This window comes from Apium graveolens, chromosome 3 (genome assembly GCF_009905375.1).
Source record: "Apium graveolens cultivar Ventura chromosome 3, ASM990537v1, whole genome shotgun sequence".
Taxonomy (NCBI): Eukaryota; Viridiplantae; Streptophyta; class Magnoliopsida; order Apiales; family Apiaceae; genus Apium; species Apium graveolens.
Genome location: NC_133649.1, coordinates 1783039 through 1807780, shown reverse-complemented (window position 1 = coordinate 1807780; position 24742 = coordinate 1783039). Strand labels below are relative to the sequence as shown.

Genomic DNA, 24742 nt, shown 5'->3' with positions numbered 1-24742 from the left:
GACCGTCAAGTGTAAGATTATAAAACCCTAATTTTATAAGGTCACTGCAAAGGACGATTTACTAAGCACCGAGTCAAAATCAAGAGTTCCGATTGCAAAAAAATCGTAAAAGAGTTCAGAAAAAGCCGATGACTCTTCTCCAAAACCGTAATCATCTTCTCGGGCTAATTATAGGTTGACAAATAATTTTTGATGATGATTTCCTAATAGCTATGTTGTTCATTAAGAAGTGATGGGTCATCTCTTCAAACGTCCTAGCCTCTATTAATTCAGAATTTCAGAATAACAAACACGAAATCGAAAATTTAAAATTTATAATATTATTTTAATTTATTATTGATATATCTTATTTTAAAACACGTTTATAATGCACTGTGAAACGCAACTTAGTAAACTAATTATTTTAATAAATTTTTAAGGAGTTGGTTCAAGGGCTGAGTTCATGTTCCCCTTGCGATTGCGAAAGTCACAAATTCGACTCTTAACATGTGCGTGTGTGATTAATTATAAAAAAGACTATGAAGTTGCTTATATTAAGATATTTTACTTGCACTATGCTGAAATTTCAGAAAATATAACTATTTTTAGACTCATAGACCCGGTTGAATCACATTTTAAAAAAAACTTTTCATTCACAAGACACAGGTAAAAAACAGGAGCATTTTTTATGTGTATCGGAGAAAGTGTCGTGTCTAAATTAAATGTGAGAGCAATGCCACGTCATGTAAAAAATTTGAGAAAAAATATCAGAATACCTAATATTATTTAAAATATAATTAAAATGTATTATTATAGTTATGCATTACTCCGTATATTAATTAGTCATGATTATGCTAATAAAAAAGGTCCCAACTTACAAAATACAACATCATGGCTTGTTTGACGAACAACTTATAACCTACTTATCAATTTATAAGCCCGTAAGTAGTTACCGATGACTGTTTGTCGACCCAACTTATAAGTCGAATAAATAACTTATAAATTAATAAGTGGAATGTTGGTAACGACGTACTTTTTCTCAACTTGTTTTGATTTATTCGTTTTTATTAACTTTTGTTTTAAAATATATGTTTGTAAATATTTTTCTAATTTAAAACTCACGAGTTAAGATAATAATATTTAAAAATTATTTATTTTAATTTATTTAAGTAATAAAATTTCTGACTTATAAGTAAAATTATCCAAACACTTATATAACTTATAAGTATTTATCTACTTATCACTTATAAGTCGATTATTCATTTTAAGTTATAAGTTACTTATTTTAAGATTCCGACGGGCACCTATCTCTAAGATTCATTTTGCGAGCCAATCAATTCCTCTTTGTAATCCTACTTAACAAAAAAGACAAACTTTAACACCCCAGGGGCATCTTCAATAATTCACTTCAAATCCATTTTTACTTTATATATAAAAAATTACAAGAGTATCTCCAACACTCACTTCAAATTTTATATTATTTCATTTTTGACTTTATAAATAGAGTAATAGAATTTAAATGATAAGTACATAACTTCATCGTTAAATCTAAAGAAATATACACTGTGCTGCTTCGTATTTGAAGATGCACTGAAGTGATAAAGCAAGAGTATTCAGAGCACATGCTGGTTTGAAAAAAAAACAATTGTTTAATAATATAACTACTGCATTTGCCCGTGTGACTATGTCTATTATATGTAATTATATATAAAAAATTATGTTTGAAGCAAAATTTGAAGTAGTCGTTGAAGATAAAACAGCGATTTAAAATCTAAAATGAAGTTGTTGGAGATGGCCTCACAGCATTTGACTCTATCTTCATTTTTAAAATAATGCACTGTTTATTTCAAATAAAAAGTCGTACTTGATATATAACTCCTGAAAGGATTACTCCTATACTTTTAACTACATATATCTCCTGGTATTCTTAAACTCCTAGCTCCACGTAGCTCGTGGAAGGAGTAGTCCCGCATAGTATCAATCTTAATCAGCTCAGTCCCGCAAGCCTAACCTTGGTAAATCTCAGCACGTGAGACGTTGGCCCAAACACATGATGGGGACAACTGTCACACATCAATCATGGGAATAATCAGGACACGTATCAGAGGATCCTCAGAACACTTCTCAGTCAATCCCGCACTGACACGCGTAAAGTATCCACTCTAGTCAGGTGTCCTCCGCTCCAAGAACTAATGGCTACGATTTAAAGGTACCAACCCAAAACCCTACCCGTGGGCTATTGAGATTTTGGGGTTAATCACTCTCTCACATGCACACACAGTCACCCTGCATTCATATCTATCTTTATCTTCCCCAAAAGCGAGTTCTTACTCTCACGCCGGAGGCGCCGCGACACCCAAACCCCCCTTCCGATATTGTTTTATAGGAACCCTACCACAGCTACATTCCCACAGCGGCGAAGGATCCAGGACGGCGTCAAAGGAGCAGCCCCGCCACCAGGAGTTATCAGTACTGAGTAACGAATTTACACAAGTTTCAATTATTCAATACAATAATATTATTAACTAGCTTAAACGTACGAAGAAAGATGTAATATAAAAGTAACAGTTGGAGCAATGGTTGGTGACAAAATTGTGCAATGAAGTCAAAAAGGTGAAATGTGAAGTTCAAATTACTTCAAAATTAAATCATAATTGAAATGGCCTTATATTATATTTGATCGGGGTGAATGGAATGGAATGATTGAATTGAAAAGAAAATAATGAAATGGAGGAAAAATTCGAAAGAAAGTGAGATGGTTCAAAATTCTTATGATAAGAATTGGGAAGAAAATGGAAATCATAACGAATTGAGCATTTGTAGTTGGGAATGGAACGAGTCCGACAAAATTTTAAAATTTTAGTCTTTTTACACTTTAAATCTCATTCCATTCCATTACATTTCATTTACCCCAACCAAACACAACGTTAACGTTTGCTAACATGCAGTCACGATCTGACTTCACCTAAAGGGTAAACCCAGTACTACTAGTCCTAAATGAATCTTCACAAGCAGATCAAAGTAAAAGTATTCACATTATATTATCCATGACTGACACTTAACTATAATAACTAGTAACCGGGCCAAATATTTCAAACTACAGGTCCCTTGCCAAATTTTCTGGCAGCTGCCCTTCTTCCATTGATATAAGCTTCCTTCTCTTAGCATCATGAAGCTCATTTGTTCCTAAATCTGTATCAGCAAATGATTGTGATCCTTTACAACAATTTATCCCTTCCTCTCCTGCATCAAAATTTTGGGCAGACGATCCAAGTGAATTCGCCGAGCAGGTTGTGACCAAATCCCTATCCTCCTTGGTACAGTGCGTAAGATCAGGATTGTTGTTAGGAACTTGTTCGGGTATCCCACTGGGGACAGAGCCATGGAAATCCATTAAGCACTCTCCGTTATTCATCGTGACCAGATCCCTATCCTCATTGGTAGAGTGCATACGATCAGGATTGTTGTTAGGAACTTGTTCGGGTATCCCATTGGGGGCAGAGCCATGGAAATCCATTGAGTACTCTCCGTTATTCATTGTGACCAAATCCATATCCTCCCTGGTACAGTGCATACGATCAGGATTGTTGTTAGGAACTTGTTCGGGTGTCCCACCGGCGGCAGAGCCATGGAAATCCATTAAGCACTCTCCGTTATTCGTTGTGACCAAATCTCTATCCTCCTTGGTACAGTGCATACGGTCAGGATTGTTAGGAACTTGTTCGGGCATCCCACTGGGGGCAGAGCCATGGAAATCCATTAAGAACTCTCCGTTATTCTTTGCGACCAAATCTGCATTTTCCTTGGCGCAGTGCATACGATCAGGATTGGTAGAGTGCATACGATCAGGATTGGTAGAGTGCATACGATCAGGATTGTTGTTAGGAACTTGTTCAGGTATCCCACTGGAGGAAGAACCATGGCAATCCATTAAGCACTCTCCATTATTCGTTGTAACCAAATCCGCATCCTCACTGGCGCAGTGCAAATGAACAGGATTGTTGTTAGGAATTTGTTCAAGTATCCTTCTGGGAGCAGAGCCAAGGCAATACATTACGCACTCTCCGTCATCTGTTGATGGTCTGTATTGCTCTATGTTTACTTCAAAAGTCGGATTTGTCCTTACTAGACCATGGTCCACCACCTCTGCATCTAATGCTTTATCAGTGACACGTACAGATGTCTCTATTAATGAATTAATATCCCCAGGCACTATCTGATGAACAGATGCTCCTAAGTTCCATGATGGCTCTCCTTCAACTTCTGTAGATAAAAAGGCATTAGATTCTTGAGATGCAGTAGCAACAAACTGTTCAAGACCAGTCCCTGCTGCTGTGGAGCCACAATACCCATCCATGTCTTTCTCTCCCTGTTTCAAAATAATACGAAGTGTTGTGTGATGTTAAAAAAAATATTGCATATCAAAGGAATTGAAATACGTTACTAGCCACTAGAAAGATTTAAGTCTGGTTGTTAAAAACAACAAAGCTCATAGAACAAGTCATCGATAGCAAAATTTCAAAACCTCAATCCATTCGATATGCTTAAAAAGCTCTTGAACTAAATCAAGGTTCAAATTTACGAAGGCCTTATGCCAATGAGCATGTTTCTGAAATTCAATGTAGAATGATGACCGGAAAACTCCCTTAAATAGACAGGCGAGACATTCGAGACATTATTTTCTTACTAATGTGATTGAAATAGGAAAGTAAACACATCAAAGTTGCCTAAAGTTAAATGAACCAAAAAAAGATATATTTAAATGAACAATATCAAAATCCACCAAAGGTTTAATAACTGTGTTCCCTTCCATAGGAAAGGACCAAGGAATGAGCCAAAGAACTGAATGAACTAGAAAAGAAATAAGGATTTTAAAAGAAAAACATTCTTGATGTTTCTAAGTTCACACGAAAAATAAACCAATTATTCTCAACATACAAAAAGACCAAATCTTCCCATTGATGATTTTTTTTGCTCACAACACCTTATAATTAAGATATCTAATCAATGAGATAAGACTTGTCTGTGCTTTGCTTTGGAAATCTTTAGAGAATATAAATAACCATTTGAGTACTTTCTACTACTCTATATGCGGAGATTAAAGGGTATATTACATAGATTTCAGCCAAATATCTTGACCAAAATCAGTGTGTGTGTGTGTGTATATAATATGATTGAGCTCACCAAATCCTTCAAATAAATAATTTTCTTATTAGTTATCCTTACACAGGCATCTTTCTCCCCTAAATTTAAAAATTGCCTTATATCTAAGTAACAGAGCAGGTGTAGAAAACCAATGGCAATTGATTCACAGATTTGAGCAGATTTTCACAAATCATCTTTATGGCTTAAAAATCCTAAAGGAACGACCTCCCTTGTCAACATTGCTAGCTATATTAGGGATGATGAAATAGGGCGGAATTTTACTTGACAAACCTAATGATGTCGCTTTTGAATAAACATTTATAACCTCAAGCAAACCAATTAAGTAATATAATTACAAAGCCAAAATTACAGTTTGGAGTGGTTTATTAAAAAGACAGGGTACATCAATCACATTAATAATCATATGTAAAGCATACAAATCAAATATAAGAATTTTAGTCATACCTCCACTTGCATCATTGCATTGTTCAATTCATTCAAAGGAGCTGACTGCTCTAAAGATTGATAAAGCGACCCAACCGCATCACCTGACTCCATCATGTCTGCGTAAACCAATCCTGAATCTTGATTACAACCAGGACTTTTCAGAATAGATGGTAACAAGGTCAACTCAGGTTCCTGCCCAGTTTGAGAACTCGTGGCATGCCCAAGGAAAGCTTTCGAAGGACTGCATCTAGCTGCAATAAACCCTACAGTGTTTCCATTTTCAAATGAGTATGTTGAGCAGTTTGAGGTGAATTCCTTTACGCTTCCAGCACCAGAAATTTTATGTGAACCCCCATTTTCTAGAAGATCATAGATCATTCTCTGGATATAGGTTCGCTTAAGGGAAGCCTCATAAGGTAGAAACCAATCCGCAGTAAGCTGAAATTTAATATTTATTATACATAAAAACAGTTTTAATAAGCAAAATTTCACGAGCTTAATTCTAATTTATCTAGAGGCTCAAGGAAAAAATATCAGAAGTATAATTTTGAGATCTGACAAAAACAAAAAGTCCTTCCCACTCATAATCAGCTCCAAACAGATCAATTTTGAGTCTACTTGGTAAAACGCAGGATGACCAAGTAATTAAGATGAATCATATCTTGAAATGATTCATGAACTAGATCTGAACTAAACCTTGTACATTATTCAATTGCAAACATGTAAAATTGGAAATCAAAACAGTGTTGGGACAATTTATCTGATGGATTAAATTCTACATGTCACCTCAGTATCATCATTTCAAGTGAGCTATATAAGAAAATGCAAAGCAGTGAACTTCACACTTCGGACTATGAATGTGTTACTATCTCCTATGCTACCTTATTACTCCGTCAGTCCCATCTAATTGTATACAGTTTTTTTTCAAGGTTCGACACACATTTTAAGGTGAATATAAAGTATACTTCCATAATTTAGTCTTGAATTTTTCTTTTTTTTTTTGTATTAAACTTTAAACAACATATTTTTTTATTCAGGAGAAAAAAATTTAGAATTTTTTTACTGAACTCTACTTTAAAAGAGCTTTAAAATGTGTGCCGAGCCTCCGTTCCCCAATGTATACTACCTAGGGGGACAGAGGGAGTATTTAATACAGCAAATAGCGTTAAAAAAAATAAGTATTTATTATCTTGATTCTTCTATATTAAAATATTAACAAAAGTGATACAACAGAGATAGTCCCCATGTTCTCCCATAAGCAAATTAGACCAATCAGCAAACTATAATAACTTGCTATCTTCCAATGGCATATTTTAAGAAAAAACAAAACAAAAGTTTCCAGAAAAACACTAAGAAATTCAAGTAATCTTATTATGTAATTAGTAGTGTAATGTCACATGGATTTGAAATTACTTGTGATCTTACCAGAACCACACACGAAAGATCGGGAAATTCTAAAAAGACAAAAAAGATCTGGCTCATAACAAGATCTCTGAGACTGAAGATAGATAGAAAACTAATTCTAAAAAGGTCTGACCAGAAACTCCTATCTCAAACAACACCGTTCTCACCATTTTTATCCCCCGAACCACTACAAAACTAACTTCAACATTACTTTTATCTTACCCGCTTACTGCCATCTTAGTTGATACTTATACCGATTCAAGATAAACAAGTTATTTATGTAATCCAGGCTACCATACAACACAAGGAATAGAGTAATAGAACCCATAAAAGGTCTGTTATTGTCTTACTCCCTCCGTACCAGTTTTGTTGTCCATTATTTCCATTTTTTCTTGTCCCAAAAATAATGTCCATAGTCAATAATTATGGAGGGAGAATGAGGGAACTCAAAGAACAAAACTAAAGCATGAACAAATCAAACCAAATCACAGAAAAAGAAATTAACCAAGTTAACTTACGAAGTTGGAGAATTTTGTTAGTTGGAAGGGGTTGAAATTAGCAGGGACCCCTTCCAGAAAGAGCTCTACGTAGTGAAGCAAGAAAAGGCCACAATCATATGAATTTTGCTGCTGCGGAAGCTGCACATGATATACTAATTATATATTAGAACAGAATCTAATAATTATACATTAGAATGGCAAGTAATAATATGGTTTCCATCATGTAAAAATTACAATAGAAGTTCAATTATGAATTACAAGGGGCCCACATGATTATGCCTTTATCTAAACAATAATTATATACACATAATGACATGATGCTACTTCATTACAAACAATCTGAACTTGACACTGTACCTCTAGTGACAGGAATCTCAAATTTAAAAATCTTGAGGAGATATCTTCCGATGAATCTTTCTGCCTTTCCTTCCATTCCTCGCACAAGTAACTGCCATTACAAGATAAACAGAGGTGTAAATAAATAAATAAATAAATAAATAAATAAAAACAAAAACTCAATCAGATGAGCAGCTCCGATAGCTGAATTTTCTAATTTCTATAATATACTATATTTCTTAATAAAACTAAAATCAGTCGATGCTAGTGAATCCTTCTAAAGTTCAATCTTATTTCTTACACCCAGCTCCCAATTGTTTTACTAGCAGTCCATGCTAGTGAATCCTTATAAACTGATTGTACTCAGCTTTAGTAGTTAAGATATATTAAAATCTGCTTTTTGTTTCCTTCCCTAGTTAAAAAATATATTATTAGTAACAGATACAAAAAAGTGGGATTAGTTTTTGTATTTATCATAACCACATTTAGTAGCTAAGTTTTAGAGTTCCTCAACAGCTGTAATTATTTTTTCCTATCATGGTTACAGCTGTAGCATCGTCGACCACATATTTTCCAGCCGATCTACAGCCTCAAATTGTCCAATTAGATGGGCTCCTGAGAGCCGTGTACAAATTGACCCAAACAGTTAAATGGACAGTTATAATCAACCAAACAGCACATTGCCAACTTGACTGAACTTGGAGCAGCTCTTTCTTTACACATAAGCTTTTATGAATTCGTACGAGAGATTATGAAGTCATTGGGTTTGATCACATCAATATGGTTCCCTCCTGCTATTTGTAGGAGCATCTAGCTCTTCTTTCATGACTATAGGATTGACAAAGCAACATGGTCGACAATATATGATCTTCATTCTCTTTAAAATGAACAACAAATAAGTTATTCATATGAATCTATTTTGTTCATGACCTCATCTGGTTGACTTTAATGGCATGGACCAACACAACACCAACCTTATGCTTAAGTGTAGAAACTTATAAAGGTTAGGTTGGACATATCAGTATCAAATAATAAAAATAGCCCACACAACCGTGGCAAAGGGTACAAGGAGAGTCAGGTCCCATACTATACCCAAACCGCCCGCACAACCATGGCAAAGGGTACAAGGAGGTTCGGGTCCCATAACATACCAGAAAATTAATATTAAAAAAATTGTTCAATTAAAATTAAATACAATACAAAACAACACAAACCACCTTATCTAAAAGATGACTACTTGAACATTAGGCTCAAGTTTAGAAACTTATAAAGGCTAGGTTGGACAGAACAGTATCAAATAATAAAACATGGTTTATGCCATCATGGTCATGTCAGGATGTAACTACTCATGGTTCTTACTGCGAAAACATGGTTCATGTCAGCAAGTGACTAATCTCAAGATTTAATTTTAAAAGAAGCCTATAAATTAATAAAATTTAACAAAGTTTATGCCACATATTGTAATTTGCTCCACATTCACAATTGCAAAGTTCAAAAGAATCGGATCAAAATGGTATCCTGATACCTCTGGAGAAGACTTTTCAGACCAGAATGAGTTCCTCTGATAGAATCCATATGCAATACACATGGTGACCTAAGGGACTTGTGTGGATCGGGATCTGAAATGTCAATAAGTAGAACTACATTCAGATAAGTATGCTTGACATTGTTTAATAAATAATACACCTACAGATGCTTGCCTTGAAACCCAACCACTTCCCCAGGGTGACATATTACGATGAGACTCCAGTGATAACTGTCACCAACGATGCACATTTGTCAAGTGAACTCGGTACTAAATAGATATTGTTTCAAAAAGAAGATTGCTTACAGCTTTTAACTTACTTAAAATTGACAGGAACGAAAAGAAAATCCTTTTCAAATAAATTAATTTTTCTAGTCCATTTTCGAACTCGCTGGAATGCAGCCCTTCCATCCACAGCACTGGATGGGTTCTTGTCAAGGTCAGCCAGTTTTCGGAAGAAGAAACTATTAAAAAAATGAAACCTGTGTCTCTCACCAGGTTCAATTTTGTTCTTCAGGTATCTGGACATTAGATAAACAAGTAAGACACTGTACAGAGAAACAATAGCCCAGATAAAATAGCTTAAGTTATGACGGATATATCACAAACAAGATAGGACTACAAATTTTTCAAAAATAAGATAGATGAATTTACATACTAACTCTTTCAGTCCCCTTTCAATATAACAACTTTTTTACTAAGACCTTCCAATAATAGAACTTGCAAGGTAAATGTTTAGTGAGAACTGAAAAGTAAAACTATTTGACATCGAGAATAAAAATCATAACATGGTAATGGTACACAAGTAATATAATGGTGAAAAAAAAAGTTAAGCAGAAAGAAAACATATACAAATCTACATATACAATGATATTGATGTACAAATATAATATATTTACATATATAGTGATATAGGCAGATCACATATATGAGTATATGGCCCCCCACGCCATCATTTTCCCTATTCGAGGGATGTAGCAAGACCTACAAAATTGTCATTGCATTACCTTTTTGTCATATATAGTAGGGGATTCGAGCAAAATTTATCAAGCAGCTTCTTCATATAAGATGCTCTATAAATCCCTATTTCATTTACATATTTACTACCTATTTACGGATGTTCTCTATTAAATTTGATTTTGTGAGCAAGGCATCTCTCAAATAGAACCAGTTGAAGTTAAATTCAAAACTCTCCCCTCCACCCTGAAAACAGTGGAATACAACTTATTTACTGAAGATTAAACCAAAGGGATGCATATTCCTCATCCTGCGATCAGGAAATCTATATTCTGTGGTTAACATAATACTAATTTCTCCAACCCCCCCCCCCCCACACACACACACTATCAATTTCCCTACCCCATCGTCTGATAATACATTCATGGTTATAGCAAGAAAATTTTAATTGTTATTGCGATGCAGCATGCTTCTGCAATGAAGAAAGACTACAAACCACAAGGTAATACCACAAAGTACCTACTTGATATAGAAGTCAATAATAGTGTCGTTAACAAATGTGTCTGGCTGTAGAAGATCGATGTCCCTCTTACTGATTGAAACAGCATCAGACTCCCCTTTCGGATATATAAGGTCTTCAAAAGGCTTATCAAAACTGCACAAATGTTGCATGGAAATCAGCTTCACATTTCAAGGAATCAAAATAATGAAACACAACCATTCAAAAGATGATAGGAGTAACAGAAACAAAAAACAACCCTTCTTTCGAACAACTCCAACTAATGATACAGACTTCATAACCATGAATACAAGATCATCAGGGTAACTTGATCTACTGCTGGAAACAATATGTTACTACTGTTTTACACATGACTACATGATGCCTAGAAAGGAAAATTATAGTGCTTGTGCACAATATATTGGGTAATTTTGTTAATGAATATTTGTATACATATCTCCTCCCATTCGAATTAATTGCTTTAACTTGCAGCTTTTTCAGTAACTACAGGTAATTTTTTTACTCGTACACGTGTTCTAGGACTTCTGGCCTAGTACGATTTCCTCAACCAAACTGCTCGTAAAGTATCTTTAATATGGAGTCTACACTGTTCCAAAGCCATTCAGCAAAACAAATCATTCTGCATTTTGACAATACAAAAACTTGAATAGTACTACTGAAATAGAACAGATATTAATGAATACAATACACTAATTATAATCACCGAGTACAACTAAACAAACAGTGTTATGTCTGAGTTTGGAATAAAAAAACTCCATAAAAGGATGACCATATTATTTGAAATAAAATTAGGACATAAAGGCCGCTACACGCTTTATTTAGATATCATATTAGCAGGTCATATTCACTACACACTGCTCGAGTAACGAGATAGTTATATGCAGAAAAATATATAGCAACTGATCATATCTGCAAAGATAATTAGAAACTTAAAAAATCACTTTTGTAATTTATACAAAAACATTTGTCATATATAGGAATCACAGAGAATGGTGAAAGATAAGTAGAAAACAATCATGTCCCAATATTAAGGCATCAAAGGAGATGAAAGATAGGAGCTGCACTTGAGGCCGTGACAAATAAAAAATCAAATGCATAACAAGAAGTAAGAGGAGCAATAATCGTGCTTCAATAAGAATAAACAAGAGAATTGCATTTTGAGCTTACTTGGGAAAATAACGATCCGAGAGCAATACACCTTTGTTCCCAAGTGAAACTTCACTGGTGTGCCTCATTTCAGAGCTAAAAAAGAGAATCCAAGTTAACGATTCATCAGAAGATAAGTTCACACTGACTACAGAGATACAAGACGAACATTTAGTGTAAAGAAAATGACATAATAAGTCCGGTCTAAATTCCGCAGGCACGCATGAGCAAAAACAATATACAAAAGATTGTGAAGGATGTACAATAAATACGTACACACTGAAGTGAAATAACATATGCATGTGGATATTGGTATTTTCATTGGCATTGTCACTAGAAGAAGACTTAAACCAACAAGGCATTGTAATCTGAGCAGAAAAGATATATCAACATAGTACCATATACACAGCTGATTTAGATGTCAAAAGTCATTCATCCCAGAATGGAAATGCAAGACCATAGGATCATATTAATTAAGATCTACCTTTTTTGTCTGTTTCGGCAAACATAGTTATTATTTTATACTTTTATCTATTATTTTTCAATACAATTTTTTTCACAAGGTGAGAAATGAAACAGAATATGTTAAGTTTGTAGTACATTTGTATACTACTAGGAAGCAAGGGTGCGGGGGTGCGGTACGGGAATACAGGAATTCGGCAAAAATAAAAATATGGGGATTCGGGTGGGGGGGATACGGCAAAAAAAATAAAATAATATTTACTATATATAATATTATAGAGATATCTATGATCCAAAAATTGCAATTTATTTAAACAAAGTAGTCGAACATCCTGAATAACATTACAGAATTCAACATACTTAATAATTAAAAGACAAATAACTAAAAAAATAAACAAACATGTTGTCAAACAATACACAGTCAATCATGTTTACACAATTGTACAAACAAAACAATATATACAAATAAAACAGTATAATAATATTAATTAATAAACAAATAAACAAAAATTGAATTAACAAATATACTTAAAAAGGTAACAGTGGTCTTATTCCTTGGGAGCAGAGCCGCTCACGTGGACACACACAAACACCTCACGTAGACACACACAAACAAAACACAGTATATATACATACAACCTATACATACAACTAGGAAGCCATAAAAGTAGAAAACTCTGCCGGAGTTTGTGATTCACCAGATGACGGTGCCGGATTTGACGGAAAACACGACGATGAAGATGAAGTCGCCCGGTTGCCTCTCCTATCTCGCCTCACAAGTCTAATTAGGGCTCCTCCTCTCACAAGATGAAACACGTAAGTGATTTTTATGTAAAAGTAAAAAAAAAAAAATTACGAAATATACCCTTCCCGCACCCCTGCGAATCCTAGCTGCCAAATATGGGGATACGCCGCGTGGCGCACCCCGTGCACACCCCCGCACACCCCGTGCACACCCCCGCGGGCACACCCCGTGCACACCCCCGCACCCCCGAAGCTTTTAGTGCGCAGTGCTCCAGGGGGGTGGCGCACCCCTGCTTCTTAGGTATACTAATACAATACAACTTTTTGATCACAAACATGCATGGTACCGAAACTAACTAGTTATATCTGGACAAGAACCACAAACAAGATAAAACAGAATCACTAAATGAATCCACCTATCAACATCATGTTTAAACAGTTGAAGAAATAAGAAACAACAGCAGGTGAAAATATTAAAACTTTTAGACTGAGCTGGTTCTTAATTCTATTAAGATTGAAGATGATACAACTGTAAAAAGAACTACCCCTAGAATTTCTCATCCGTAAACAGAGGAATTGTTTTGGATCACAACTACCATAATGAGACAATGGTATTAATTTCATTAATCAAACTCTCCTAATAACATAATTTTACACCTAATATCAGAATAAAACATTAATATGTCACGTCTTAATTAACATGTAAAACCTACAAATAAGGAAAGTAGCAAATATGTGAAACTAATACTTCTATTTTCCTACCACCATAACCTAAAATATCCCTAACAATATATCTATCTATTGTGATCAATAGCAATTAACTTTATTACTAATATAGCATTAAAAAGATCAACAGGATATTATTAAAAATAGTTATGGCAAGTAACCAAAAAATAATAGAGATTACAAATTCCATATGTATCATGACAAATAATTGCATATCATAGCAAACAAAAGAAAATGAATAGTTCAAAGCACTCACTCTAGCACAATTTTCCACAAAGGCTTGTAAACATCCATAGAAGTGATCGCATTCTGTCTCCCACGCCAGTCTCCAACGATTGAAAACTTCAACTCCTCAATACCTATATTATGTTTTCAAACAAGAATCAGGCATAGCCATCAAAGAGATGATTAAATATCAGTATACATATGTAAAAAGCAAAGTCAGCTACAATGTAGTTTCCCAGCCTTTGCAGCCTATATAAGTCTCCATGATTTCAGGGTATTCTTTACCTTTTCTGGACTACATAAAATTTTGGTTTTAGGAAACTAGTAACTCTAGGTCTGGGTTTCACTGGATGAGTCAAGTCTCTTTTTTCCCGTGTGGTTCAAAATCTTCAAATAATCATACTACTTAAATGTTTCCAACAATAGTGTCTCTACTAATAAGGTTCTTTGGCTAACATCTTCATTGCATACGTGCTAACATACTTTGGAGAGAAAGCCAGTGACCCACAACCCATCGCCACCCCAAATAATTATAAAATTATCACTACAGTTAACTACTTTTACAAGTACACGGTCTAATCATATATATATATATATATATATATTGTTCGTCATTACAGTTATTTGAATCACATACTCCTTCCAAACTTCCAGTAACAGTTCTGATGTATAAAATGAACAAAAAATCATAATTACTTCTGTTTAAAACTTGGAAATTGTAATTACAAATTCAATTCCTAATACAACTTCAATTTAGAATTTAATATTTACAATTTTGGTAACTATTTACCAATTAACAACACCAAACTGTGCTGTAAAATTTATTAAGTGTCGTATGTTAATTTTAGGAAATAATCGTTTAAAATATAAAGAAATTTTAATATGGTGTAGAAAATAAAAATAGAATCAATGAAAAAATATTCTTACAAATTGTTAAAAAAACTCAAAACAATTCCACCTAAGCTTCCCCGAACAAGGATCAAAGTGACAGAGTCGGAATCCCATTTCTAACTACCTAGAAGTAACTTTTATCTTCTGATATTTTAATTATCAACATTAGAATATAAGATACACACACACACGCATATATATTTTGACATGGCATATATAAAAGACGTACAATTAATAACAATAAAAATTCTTGAATTTATGTTTTGATAAAAATTTGAAGTTTTATTGATTAAAATCAACATAAACATAACACGTGTTATTAGAATTGGAAAAGAATACAGTATGTATAATTTATATTAACAAAACACATGATAGAAGTACGGGTACTAAATAAGTTCAATGTCAAAATAATAATGAATGATTAAACGTATTAAATGGCCTTAAAACTAGTAGAATGTTGTCAACTAGCAGATAGCTTAACAAGTGACACATTACATATATCCAGCTTTTTATTTAGGTGCAAGAGATGTATAATTTGATATAATCCATAAGATACATATCCCTTCGTCTTAAATTTAAAGCCGTTATACATGTTTAACTGCAGTCCAAAGTCAGGGCTAAAAAAATCCAGTTACTTTTAAACTTATATAGTAACATGCCCACTTGCGTAATACCATACAAGAAAACAAGCTAAGTAGCTTAAGTTAAATACATGTAACACAAAAAGAAAGCACAAGAAGCGAGGAATGCATAATCTGTACTTCCAGTGTCAAACCTGAAGTGCCATGTAGATCTCCAGCCAAAACTGAACCTTTTGAAATTACATGAATCTTTACCATTGCCATATCATACTGAACATCAAACATAAAAGAGATGAACATATTTGGACACTACACAAAACAAACACTTCAGATGTAAAGAACAGAGACACGGCCAATTAAAGCTCACCCTTTCACAACATTGGGACTCGACATTAATGATATCGTCAAGTCTCCAATGAAATTCAAAGCTTTCATCTTCTATGTAATGTGTTGAACTTTTAATTTTGATCCAGCTGCTTGAAAAGATTATTACAGAGTCCGACAGATATTTACCACGATACACAAGATAATCGGGGAAACATTCAACGCACAACTCTCCATCAACCTGCAAATAAAATAACAAGAACCAACATGGTTACAGCACAAGAACTTTGTTGAAAGTCAGTAATTTAATTATGGCAAGAGGGTTCTTATATTAAAAACAGTGAAGAAATTGCACTTCTGTGAAAAGGTTATTTTCATTATATCAGATAGATGACTAATACTTCATTTTTCATCTTTTCATGCAAGTTATAGACGAGATTTAGCAGTTCAAACCTGCTCCAGGTTTGACTGGGGAACCTTATCATGATAGCTACCAACTTTGGCTACTCTTAGAGATTCCCAATTAACATGGATAAGTCAACTAAGTTTTGCGTTTAGTTGCCTCAAATAATGATCTTTCGTATGGATGCCCGTGCTAAATATATAAAATTATTAAAACAAAATACCATTTCTTCATCTATTTCTTTTTTGTAGGGAACAGAGCTTGTATCTCATACCATTGATATGCACAATATAATCAGAATATAGAAGTGCATTTAACTTGTTAATTTAAATTTAACCAGCATCTTATAATTATACTCAAACTAGATACCAAGCAGCTTCAAGAACTTTAGCAAGTAAAAGCACCAAATGTTTAATCAAATCATGGACTTGCTTTCCTTTACTTACACTGAGCCAAGTTAGATCCTGTTTTCTGTATGCCTAAACTACAAAATAAAATGACATCAAAAATCTTAAATCGTTATTTACATCTTCTATGTGAAACATATAAATCTTTAATTTTTTGTTAATTCTTAATAATGGTGTCAAATAAAATAAACAATGTGATACAAAAACAAGTAGTTGTTTACCATTTGCATGTAGCCAACCCATTCATTTTCCATCCCATCAAGAGGAACTGAGAATGCAAACATCACAGTAAAATATGTCATTTGTCAGAATTGACTAAGCAAATAAGGTTATATCTGATTTTTTATTTCCAAAACACATGGTGCATCAATCTTATAAGCTAAAACATTATATATTTGTGATGGCTCCAACGATAATAACAATTAGTATTACTGTGATGACTGACAGGGTAAAACTAAAAAGAAACTACAGCTATATCCAAATATTTGTTATTTCCAGAACACATAATGCATCATTTTTTTTGCTAAGTATAATGCATCAATTTTATGTGTTAAACCATTACAAATTGTGCTGTTCTTCGGAAATAACTATTAACTACTATTAGTATTGCTGTCATGATTCCTTGTACTGACTAGCAGGGTAAAAACAAGAAAGAAACTACAGCTATATATATTCTTTACAGGGGTGTGCTTATACGTATACCATCATCGTCGCCATAATCATTATCATCTCCAATTAAGGAAGAAGTTGATGGGGATGTCTCGCTCAAGCTTCCATCGGAACCAGGAACTGCATCAGAGGACTCGTCCTGCACAAGTACAGCCATTTGTTAGCTCTTAGCAAAGCTCAATGCTGAAGAATTGAGATAATAAAGATTAAGCCTTCGCTTACGCTGGATGACTCATCCCCGGTACACTTAAATCTGGTTTTTGCAGGTACAGCTATTTCAGATACTGAACAGCCTCCTATTTGACAAAAGGAACTTTCAGCCTCAACCTTAATTGGTCTAGACTGCGGGAGCTTGTCAGAAAAAACGGAAATCATGTGTGGCACAGCATTTAAAACAGACGTGTTGGCATTGCAATCCTCTCCATTAATAGAGGTGAATGAGGCAGCACACTCACTGTCGTTGTCTATGTTGACGGTATCAACATCCACACATGCTACATTGCTAGTCTCCTTTGACTGCACATTTTTTTTCTGGCCAACTAGAAAATAATATCAATGTTAGGGAAGATAAAATACAGGCATATCTAACAATTTTCCAATTAATTAGTATCTGTAGATGTAGTGGCAGTGGAAAAAATCTGCACATATTACTATGACCAAAACCTTTTTGGAGCTTAAACAATTAATAGCGGAATTCATTATATATATAAACTAATTCATTATATCTTTCTTGCTTCCATTATAACATGTAGTAATGAGAACTTCTATATATAAAGATAAAGACAGCTGCCAGTTTCCAAATATGACAAACAATATGAATTTAATAAAGGAGGTAATTAACTTGTTTTTATTATATCTCTCACCGCGTTAGTCAGTTACAAACAGGCCAAAGATCTTAAAAGGAAAAAAAAAATGCCCGCCTCAACTTCAGTCTGCCAATTTTCAACCATTAACTGCGGGAATCTCTACCCGCCAATATGCAAATGCTTACTACTAACCACTATAATAAAAGAAAAGTTTTCCTTTCCAATCTGTTTTTAACTTCTCAAGTTCATATTATCACACTATCAAATTTTCAAGTGTTTGGGATTAGACCTCTCCAATTAAGCCCTAACTCTTCTGAAAACATATTCCATTATCCATCTCAGAGCATAATACAAAATAAACAGCTGTTCTTTCAAACATAATTCTAGGGTTTAAATTACAAAATTCCCATTCAGCATCCAGAAATCGTCTTTTTTCGCTACTATTCACACACACATACAAACACAAACCTAGGGTTTAAAATTACAAAATACATGCATATCTCAAGCATTTAAAGAGTTGCTCTCTAAACCACGAACCTAAGGTTGATATTATAATTACAGAATTCCTATTAAACCCCCAAAATCAATCTCTTTCCGGAATTCCTACATATACACAAACAAATTCAGTACATAAAAAAGTGTGTCTTTGGAAAGAACGGGAGAGAGAGAGGGAAGGAGAGACAGGGAGAGAGGGAGGGAGAGGGGCAAGGAGAGAGAGCAACAAAACACACCAGTAAATACGAATTGTATTATACATATACAATTTGTATATGTATATATGAGAGAGAGAGAGTGCCGAGAGAGAGAGGGGGGAGGGGGAGAGAGAGAGAGAGATGGAGAGAGAGAGAGAGCGAGAGAGAGAGAGGGGGAGAGAGGGGGAGAGAGAGGGGGAGAGAGAGGGAGAGAGAGAGAGAGAGAGAGAGAGAGAGAGAGAGAATTGTCACCATTCTGAAGAAATCCACACTTGTCAAGAGCATCAGAGTCCTTAAATTTATTAAAATACTTAGCAGCATTGAGTTCAGCAACATCATCTTCCTCATCGAAATCGAAAACATCGAGCGAACTCTTCATCTCTATACGATCAGACTCAAATTGCGATCATCAATTTCAAAAAACTAGGGTTTTATTTGGGGTCAAAATATAGAGACAGTAAGAATGATTTAGGCACGAAACACAAGGCCTTCGGAAAGTCGAGTTAATTTCTGAGACCGCGGCTTTATACAGGGTAGCCGCGTGGAGCGCGTGTAGTTTAAGTCCTTTCGTAAGAATGTGGTTTATTGTTTTTTAATTTTATAATTTTATTTATTTTTGGAGTAAAAAAGTAGATATTAAATTTATTCATTACCGTCGAGTGATTAGAGGGTCGATTTTCACATGATCATAAATCAAATTCATTTTTACATGATTGAAGTATTGAACAAATTTTCCATGTTTGTAAAGTACAAAATTAAATTCTCGAATATTATCATGCTATTTGTAAAATTACAATGCTCCAAAATTTGTCCCTGTTTTTCTATTTTAAAAAAAGTATTGATGAATCCGACAAAAAAAAGTATTTGATGAAATAAAATTATTACCTATTTCCGTAGTTATGTTCAACAGCATGAGTTAAAATTAGGGGTGTCAAATTTAACACGAGCCGAAACTGATGAGAGAAAGTACAAATTAGGGTTTATATTTTTGATTTTGGGGACATGTTCAAGTTGGGTAAATAATATATATAATACATATCTTTATTTCATTTTTTTATTATATATAATTACAAATTTTGATTAACAAATCAAACAATGAAGTTACTCAATGTTTATCATTCTTATTTAAATGAGAAGCCCCGCAAAAATGAAAACTAAAATATACTCTCAGTCACAACATTTTTATTAAATGTTGGTGGCCGGTGACAGTGGTCGGAAATGGCGGCCACCAGATGTGGTGGTTGGTCCTCGGATTGGAAAGAAGATGATCAAATATTGATGAATGGTAAGAGATTAATGTACGACATAAAAATGAGTGGGTGAAATTGATTCTTTTTACATTTTTAATAACTCATAAATCATGGAAATATGAAATTATGCATTATGCTAACCTGAAAATTTGGCTTTGTAATTTTGTTTTTAATATATTACAACGTGTGTCAAATGGTCCCTAAATTATACTCTCTCTGTCTCATCCAATTATTTATATTTGGTTTGTACATGAAAGTTAAAAATAAGTGTAAATTTGTGTTGAGAAATAAGAAAATAAGTATTGGAATTATATCATAATTTTATGTATAAAGTGTGTATAATTAAGGAATGTAGTGGATTTAGTTAATATGTATATTATATAATTTTACTAAAATTTTAATAACTTTTGGAATGTAAAAAATTAAGAAGGACAAATAAATAAGGGAAATTATAAAAAATTGAATGTGACAGAGGGATTATGAAACTTTAAAGGCCAATAAATGTAACGGAGTATAAAATTTAAAGTAACATAAAAGCCGGTGCGAGTCACGACCAATATATATATATATATATATATATTGAAATATTATCTCAAACGAATTTGTATCTTTAAATAAATATTTTTTGGATACTACATATGATTATTTTGACTATATTGTATATTCACATAGCAATTAGGTGATGATAAATAATATTTTTTTATATAAATTTGATTACATCTCGTAAATTTAAATAAATAAAAATATTACATAAAATTCATCACTAAATTGTGTATCTTTTTCTTTTCATACATACTGTTAAAATTGGATTAGATAATTTAAGTGGGGAGAGTTTATTTTTTGTAGTAGGACTCGATTCTCATTCATCCCGTGAATTTTGAGATTAGATACTTATTAGTATATAAGTCTAACTACTAAATAAATTTAAACTATATTATTATAACAAAAACATGTAAAGTTTGTTTGTAGGGTTATGCATTGGACCATTTTGGGGTTGGGAAGTGTTATCAACGTTTTTAAACCCTAAACAATTTTTTTTTCCTCTCCGGTCCCCCAACGAACGGGAATTCATGCGGGATTCAGGAAATAATTAATAATTATAATAATAATATATTTTTAATAAATTTGTATGGTTAAAAATAATATAATAATTCGTATTATATAAAAACATTAGTAATATTCCAATTTTTAACATCAAACAGTATTATAATTGTTTATAATATAAAAAAATGATACATTAAAAATTAAAAATATATATTATATTAAGTTAAAAAAATGATTGAAAAAAGTATTGATTATTTTAAAAATATAATAATAGCATAAATCATATTATAGACACACACATAATCGGGGTCACGAAGACACTAATCTTCGACATCGCCTCAACCCCGAAGTTTCTATAAAACTTTCATCTTTCCCGGCCCTAAAAATTTCCTGAATTTCCGATCTGAATAGGGCGGGGATCGTATTAGAGTCAAGCGAGGCGAGATTAATACCCATCCTTATTTGTTTGGTTAAGACTAAAAAATGAAGAGTGAAAATAAAGCAAACATATTTATTACTAGTTAGGCTCACTCATAAATTATTAACACTTAGGTTGACCAAGTACATTTTATATATGTGAGATGAGTGAAATAAGTTGAAAAAATATTGGGTAAATTAATAAGAATTCAAGACATATTAAAATTAATGAAAAATTAAACGTGCTCTTAAAACAAAATAACAAATTAAGTACATTTAGAAAAGTTTCATGATAAAAACTAAATCGATAAATGTAGGGTGTAAATTATTGTCTAATTTAATAAAAAATTTAGTACTTTTTTTATTTTTAAAATATATGTAATAACAAGTAATGAAATGTACTATATTTAATACATTATTTATATTTGGTCAAATTTTAATATTTTATTTTTTCGAGTCATTGTCCAACTAATCCAAGTCATTGTTTAAAAACTCGATCGTTTTAGCCAATATATCGACCGAGTACAAATACTTGTTCACGAGCTGATTTTTCATTAATTGAATAAAACCCACTTTTGAGTCTTGCTCTCAATCACACCCCAGATTAAAAATAAAAAATATAAAAATAAATGATTAGTTAATATTGAACCAATATAACCATTTAATTATTCAAGAGTATTTAAAAATTTACTCATTTATCTCACTATGTAATCTATATAAGCCCGATTTAGTAAAAAAATTAAATATTTTCACCTCCACAATAAATTATAATTAATATTTTTTCCGTTATATAAGATATATATATAAAATAATGATAGGAATACGAGTAATATATATTTTACTAGTTGATTTCATCTTTAAAGTAATACGTAAATTATTTGAAACCTAAACGGGCCAATGACAACAAATCCAGTTATTTCTTGAACAAAGTTTTTTCCAAATTTCAAATTCCAAAAAGTCAACCCAAAAAATCAAACGGCCCATTTAAAACCCATTACAAGGCCCAACAAATTGGATCTAACAACCCAGCCTGGTTCTAGATCCTCGTTAAACTTGTCATATTCTAACCCTCATCCAAACCCCAGTTCAATCTGAAAACCCTTCCCTATATAAACCCAACATTACCATAGTTAAAAACATACACCCTCTCTCCCTCTCTCTCTCTCTCCCTCCCCAAGTAAATCTCATAAAGTTCATATCTCTCTCTCTCTCTCTCTCTCTCTCTCTCTCTCTCTCTCTCTGTCTCTCCCTCAGTATCTCTCTCTCTCTCTCTCTCTCTCCCTCAGTCTCTCTCCCATCTCTCTCTCTCTCTCTCCCTCTCCCTCCCTCCCTCTCTCTCTCTCTCTCTCTCTCTCTCTTCATTTTCACCTGAAAACCAACGAAATGGAATCCGACGCGAGAGCAGAAGGCGAGCGACTCCTCACAATCGCCGCCAAGTTCTTACAAACCAAAGATCTAACAAGCGCACATGACTTCGCCGCGCTAGCCCAGGAAACGGCGCCGTTACTTGACGGCTCCGATCAAATCATAGCCATCTCCGACGTGCTTCTCGCCGCCGAAACAAAGAAAGTCAATAACAAGCTCAATTGGTACGCGATTCTCGGACTCGACTCGAAATTGGAAAGTATTGAGGCAATTAAGAAACAGTATCGGAAACTAGCCTTGTTGTTGCATCCTGATAAGAATAATTACGCTTTTGCCCATGATGCGTTTCGACTCGTGGCGGATGCGTGGGCTGTGTTATCAGATGTGAGTAAGAAGCGAGGGTTTGATAGTGAGTATGGGATTTTTAGTAAGGTTAATTTGGGGAAAAAAGTGCCACATCAGCAGAATTATAGTAAGGGTGGGGTTTCGGGTGGAGGTGTTTCGGGGGCTGGGACTCCGAGGAGGTTATCGAGTTTTTGGACTACGTGTCCGTATTGTTATAATCTGTATGAGTATCCGAGGGTTTATAAGGATTGTGTGTTGAAATGTGGGAATTGTAATAGGGCAATGCACGGGACGGAGATCAAGACGTTGCCTCCGGTGGTGGAAGGGCAGGAGGCGTATTATTGTTGTTGGGGGTTTTTTCCGATGGGGTTTACGGGGAATGAGGATGGGGGGAGTGGGAATGGGAGGAAGGAGGAGAGGGGTCCAAATTGGGTGCCTCCGGTGAATGTGGAGAATTTGAATGAGGGGAATGGAGGGGAGGAGGATGGGAATGTGACTCCGGTTTATAGGAATGTGAGTGTGGGTGGAAATGTGACTCCGCCTCATAGGAATGTGAGTGTGACGGGGAATGTGACTCCTGTGCATAGGAATGTGGGGGTTGGTTCTGGTTCGTCGACGGGGGCTAAGAAGAGGGGCAGGCCAAGGAAGAATTTGTAATGAAATGGGGGTTTGGGGTTTGTCGAGAAGTGTTGGCTAGCAAGGAACAAGGAGAAATAGAATTCAGAAGTTTGATTAGGAATGCGGTGAATTGGAGTAGGTAGGTAGTTTCTTTATTTTGTTGGTTATTATGTTGGTTTATGTTCATTGCTGAATTGCTTGCAGTCGCAGAAGACTTGTAGGTTCAAATCATGAATTTGTAACTAACTGCGTAAAAGTTGTAGCTTTGAATATTGCTGTCATTTGCTTTTCTCAGATTTGTAACTGTATCATTTGATATTGGTATTTGATGTTGGCTATCAAGGCACACAAGTTGGATTTTAAGTTGTCTGAGCTTTGCATTAATAGTATGTAGTTCTTTTGTTATCGTTTTTTTTACTATCTTTAGTTTGATCTAGCTGATGAGATTATGCAGAAGATAAGTGTTTATTGATTTCATATCTTGAATCGTTAATTTAATATATATGTGGTATAAAGTATTGTATCCTGCAATGTTGCTTTCATTCCATTTTCTCAAGCTGCAGATACTGGTTTACTTCTGTTCTCTATCCTATAATTGTGTCATTGGTTTGTGTATGAAGGCTGTAAATATTATCTTGAGCTTAGTTTAGGGTACTACGCTTTCATGTAATTAGTTTTATAATGTGTTCTATTTCTATCTTTGATTTCACTCTGGAGGAATCGGATTCTAAATTAATTACTTGAGTAAAGAAATCAAAGTTTTTGATTATTTTCTGTTTTAGAAGTTGAGTTATGTTTTTAATACTTCATACTG

General features: G+C 33.9%; 2 protein-coding genes across 2 annotated transcripts; one reads left to right on the top strand and one right to left on the bottom strand.

The window, feature by feature from the left end:
- Positions 1–2735: 2735 nt before the first annotated feature.
- LOC141711367 (putative ubiquitin-like-specific protease 2B) lies at positions 2736–19376 on the bottom strand. Its single transcript, XM_074513765.1, has 16 exons — positions 19142–19376; positions 17614–17930; positions 17425–17530; positions 16944–16990; positions 15956–16153; positions 15783–15858; positions 14148–14250; positions 11981–12055; positions 10817–10948; positions 9657–9857; positions 9512–9567; positions 9337–9430; positions 7833–7923; positions 7494–7613; positions 5590–6009; positions 2736–4348 (listed from the first exon to the last, which is right to left on the bottom strand). Exons 1-16 carry the CDS (start codon positions 19266–19268, stop codon positions 3077–3079), a joined length of 3435 nt encoding a protein of 1144 aa, XP_074369866.1. The 5' UTR covers positions 19269–19376; the 3' UTR covers positions 2736–3076.
- A 3607-nt stretch (positions 19377–22983) lies between these two features.
- Positions 22984–23967, top strand: LOC141711244 (uncharacterized). The gene has a single exon (XM_074513649.1). It carries the CDS (start codon positions 22984–22986, stop codon positions 23965–23967), a length of 984 nt encoding a protein of 327 aa, XP_074369750.1.
- Positions 23968–24742: the final 775 nt, after the last annotated feature.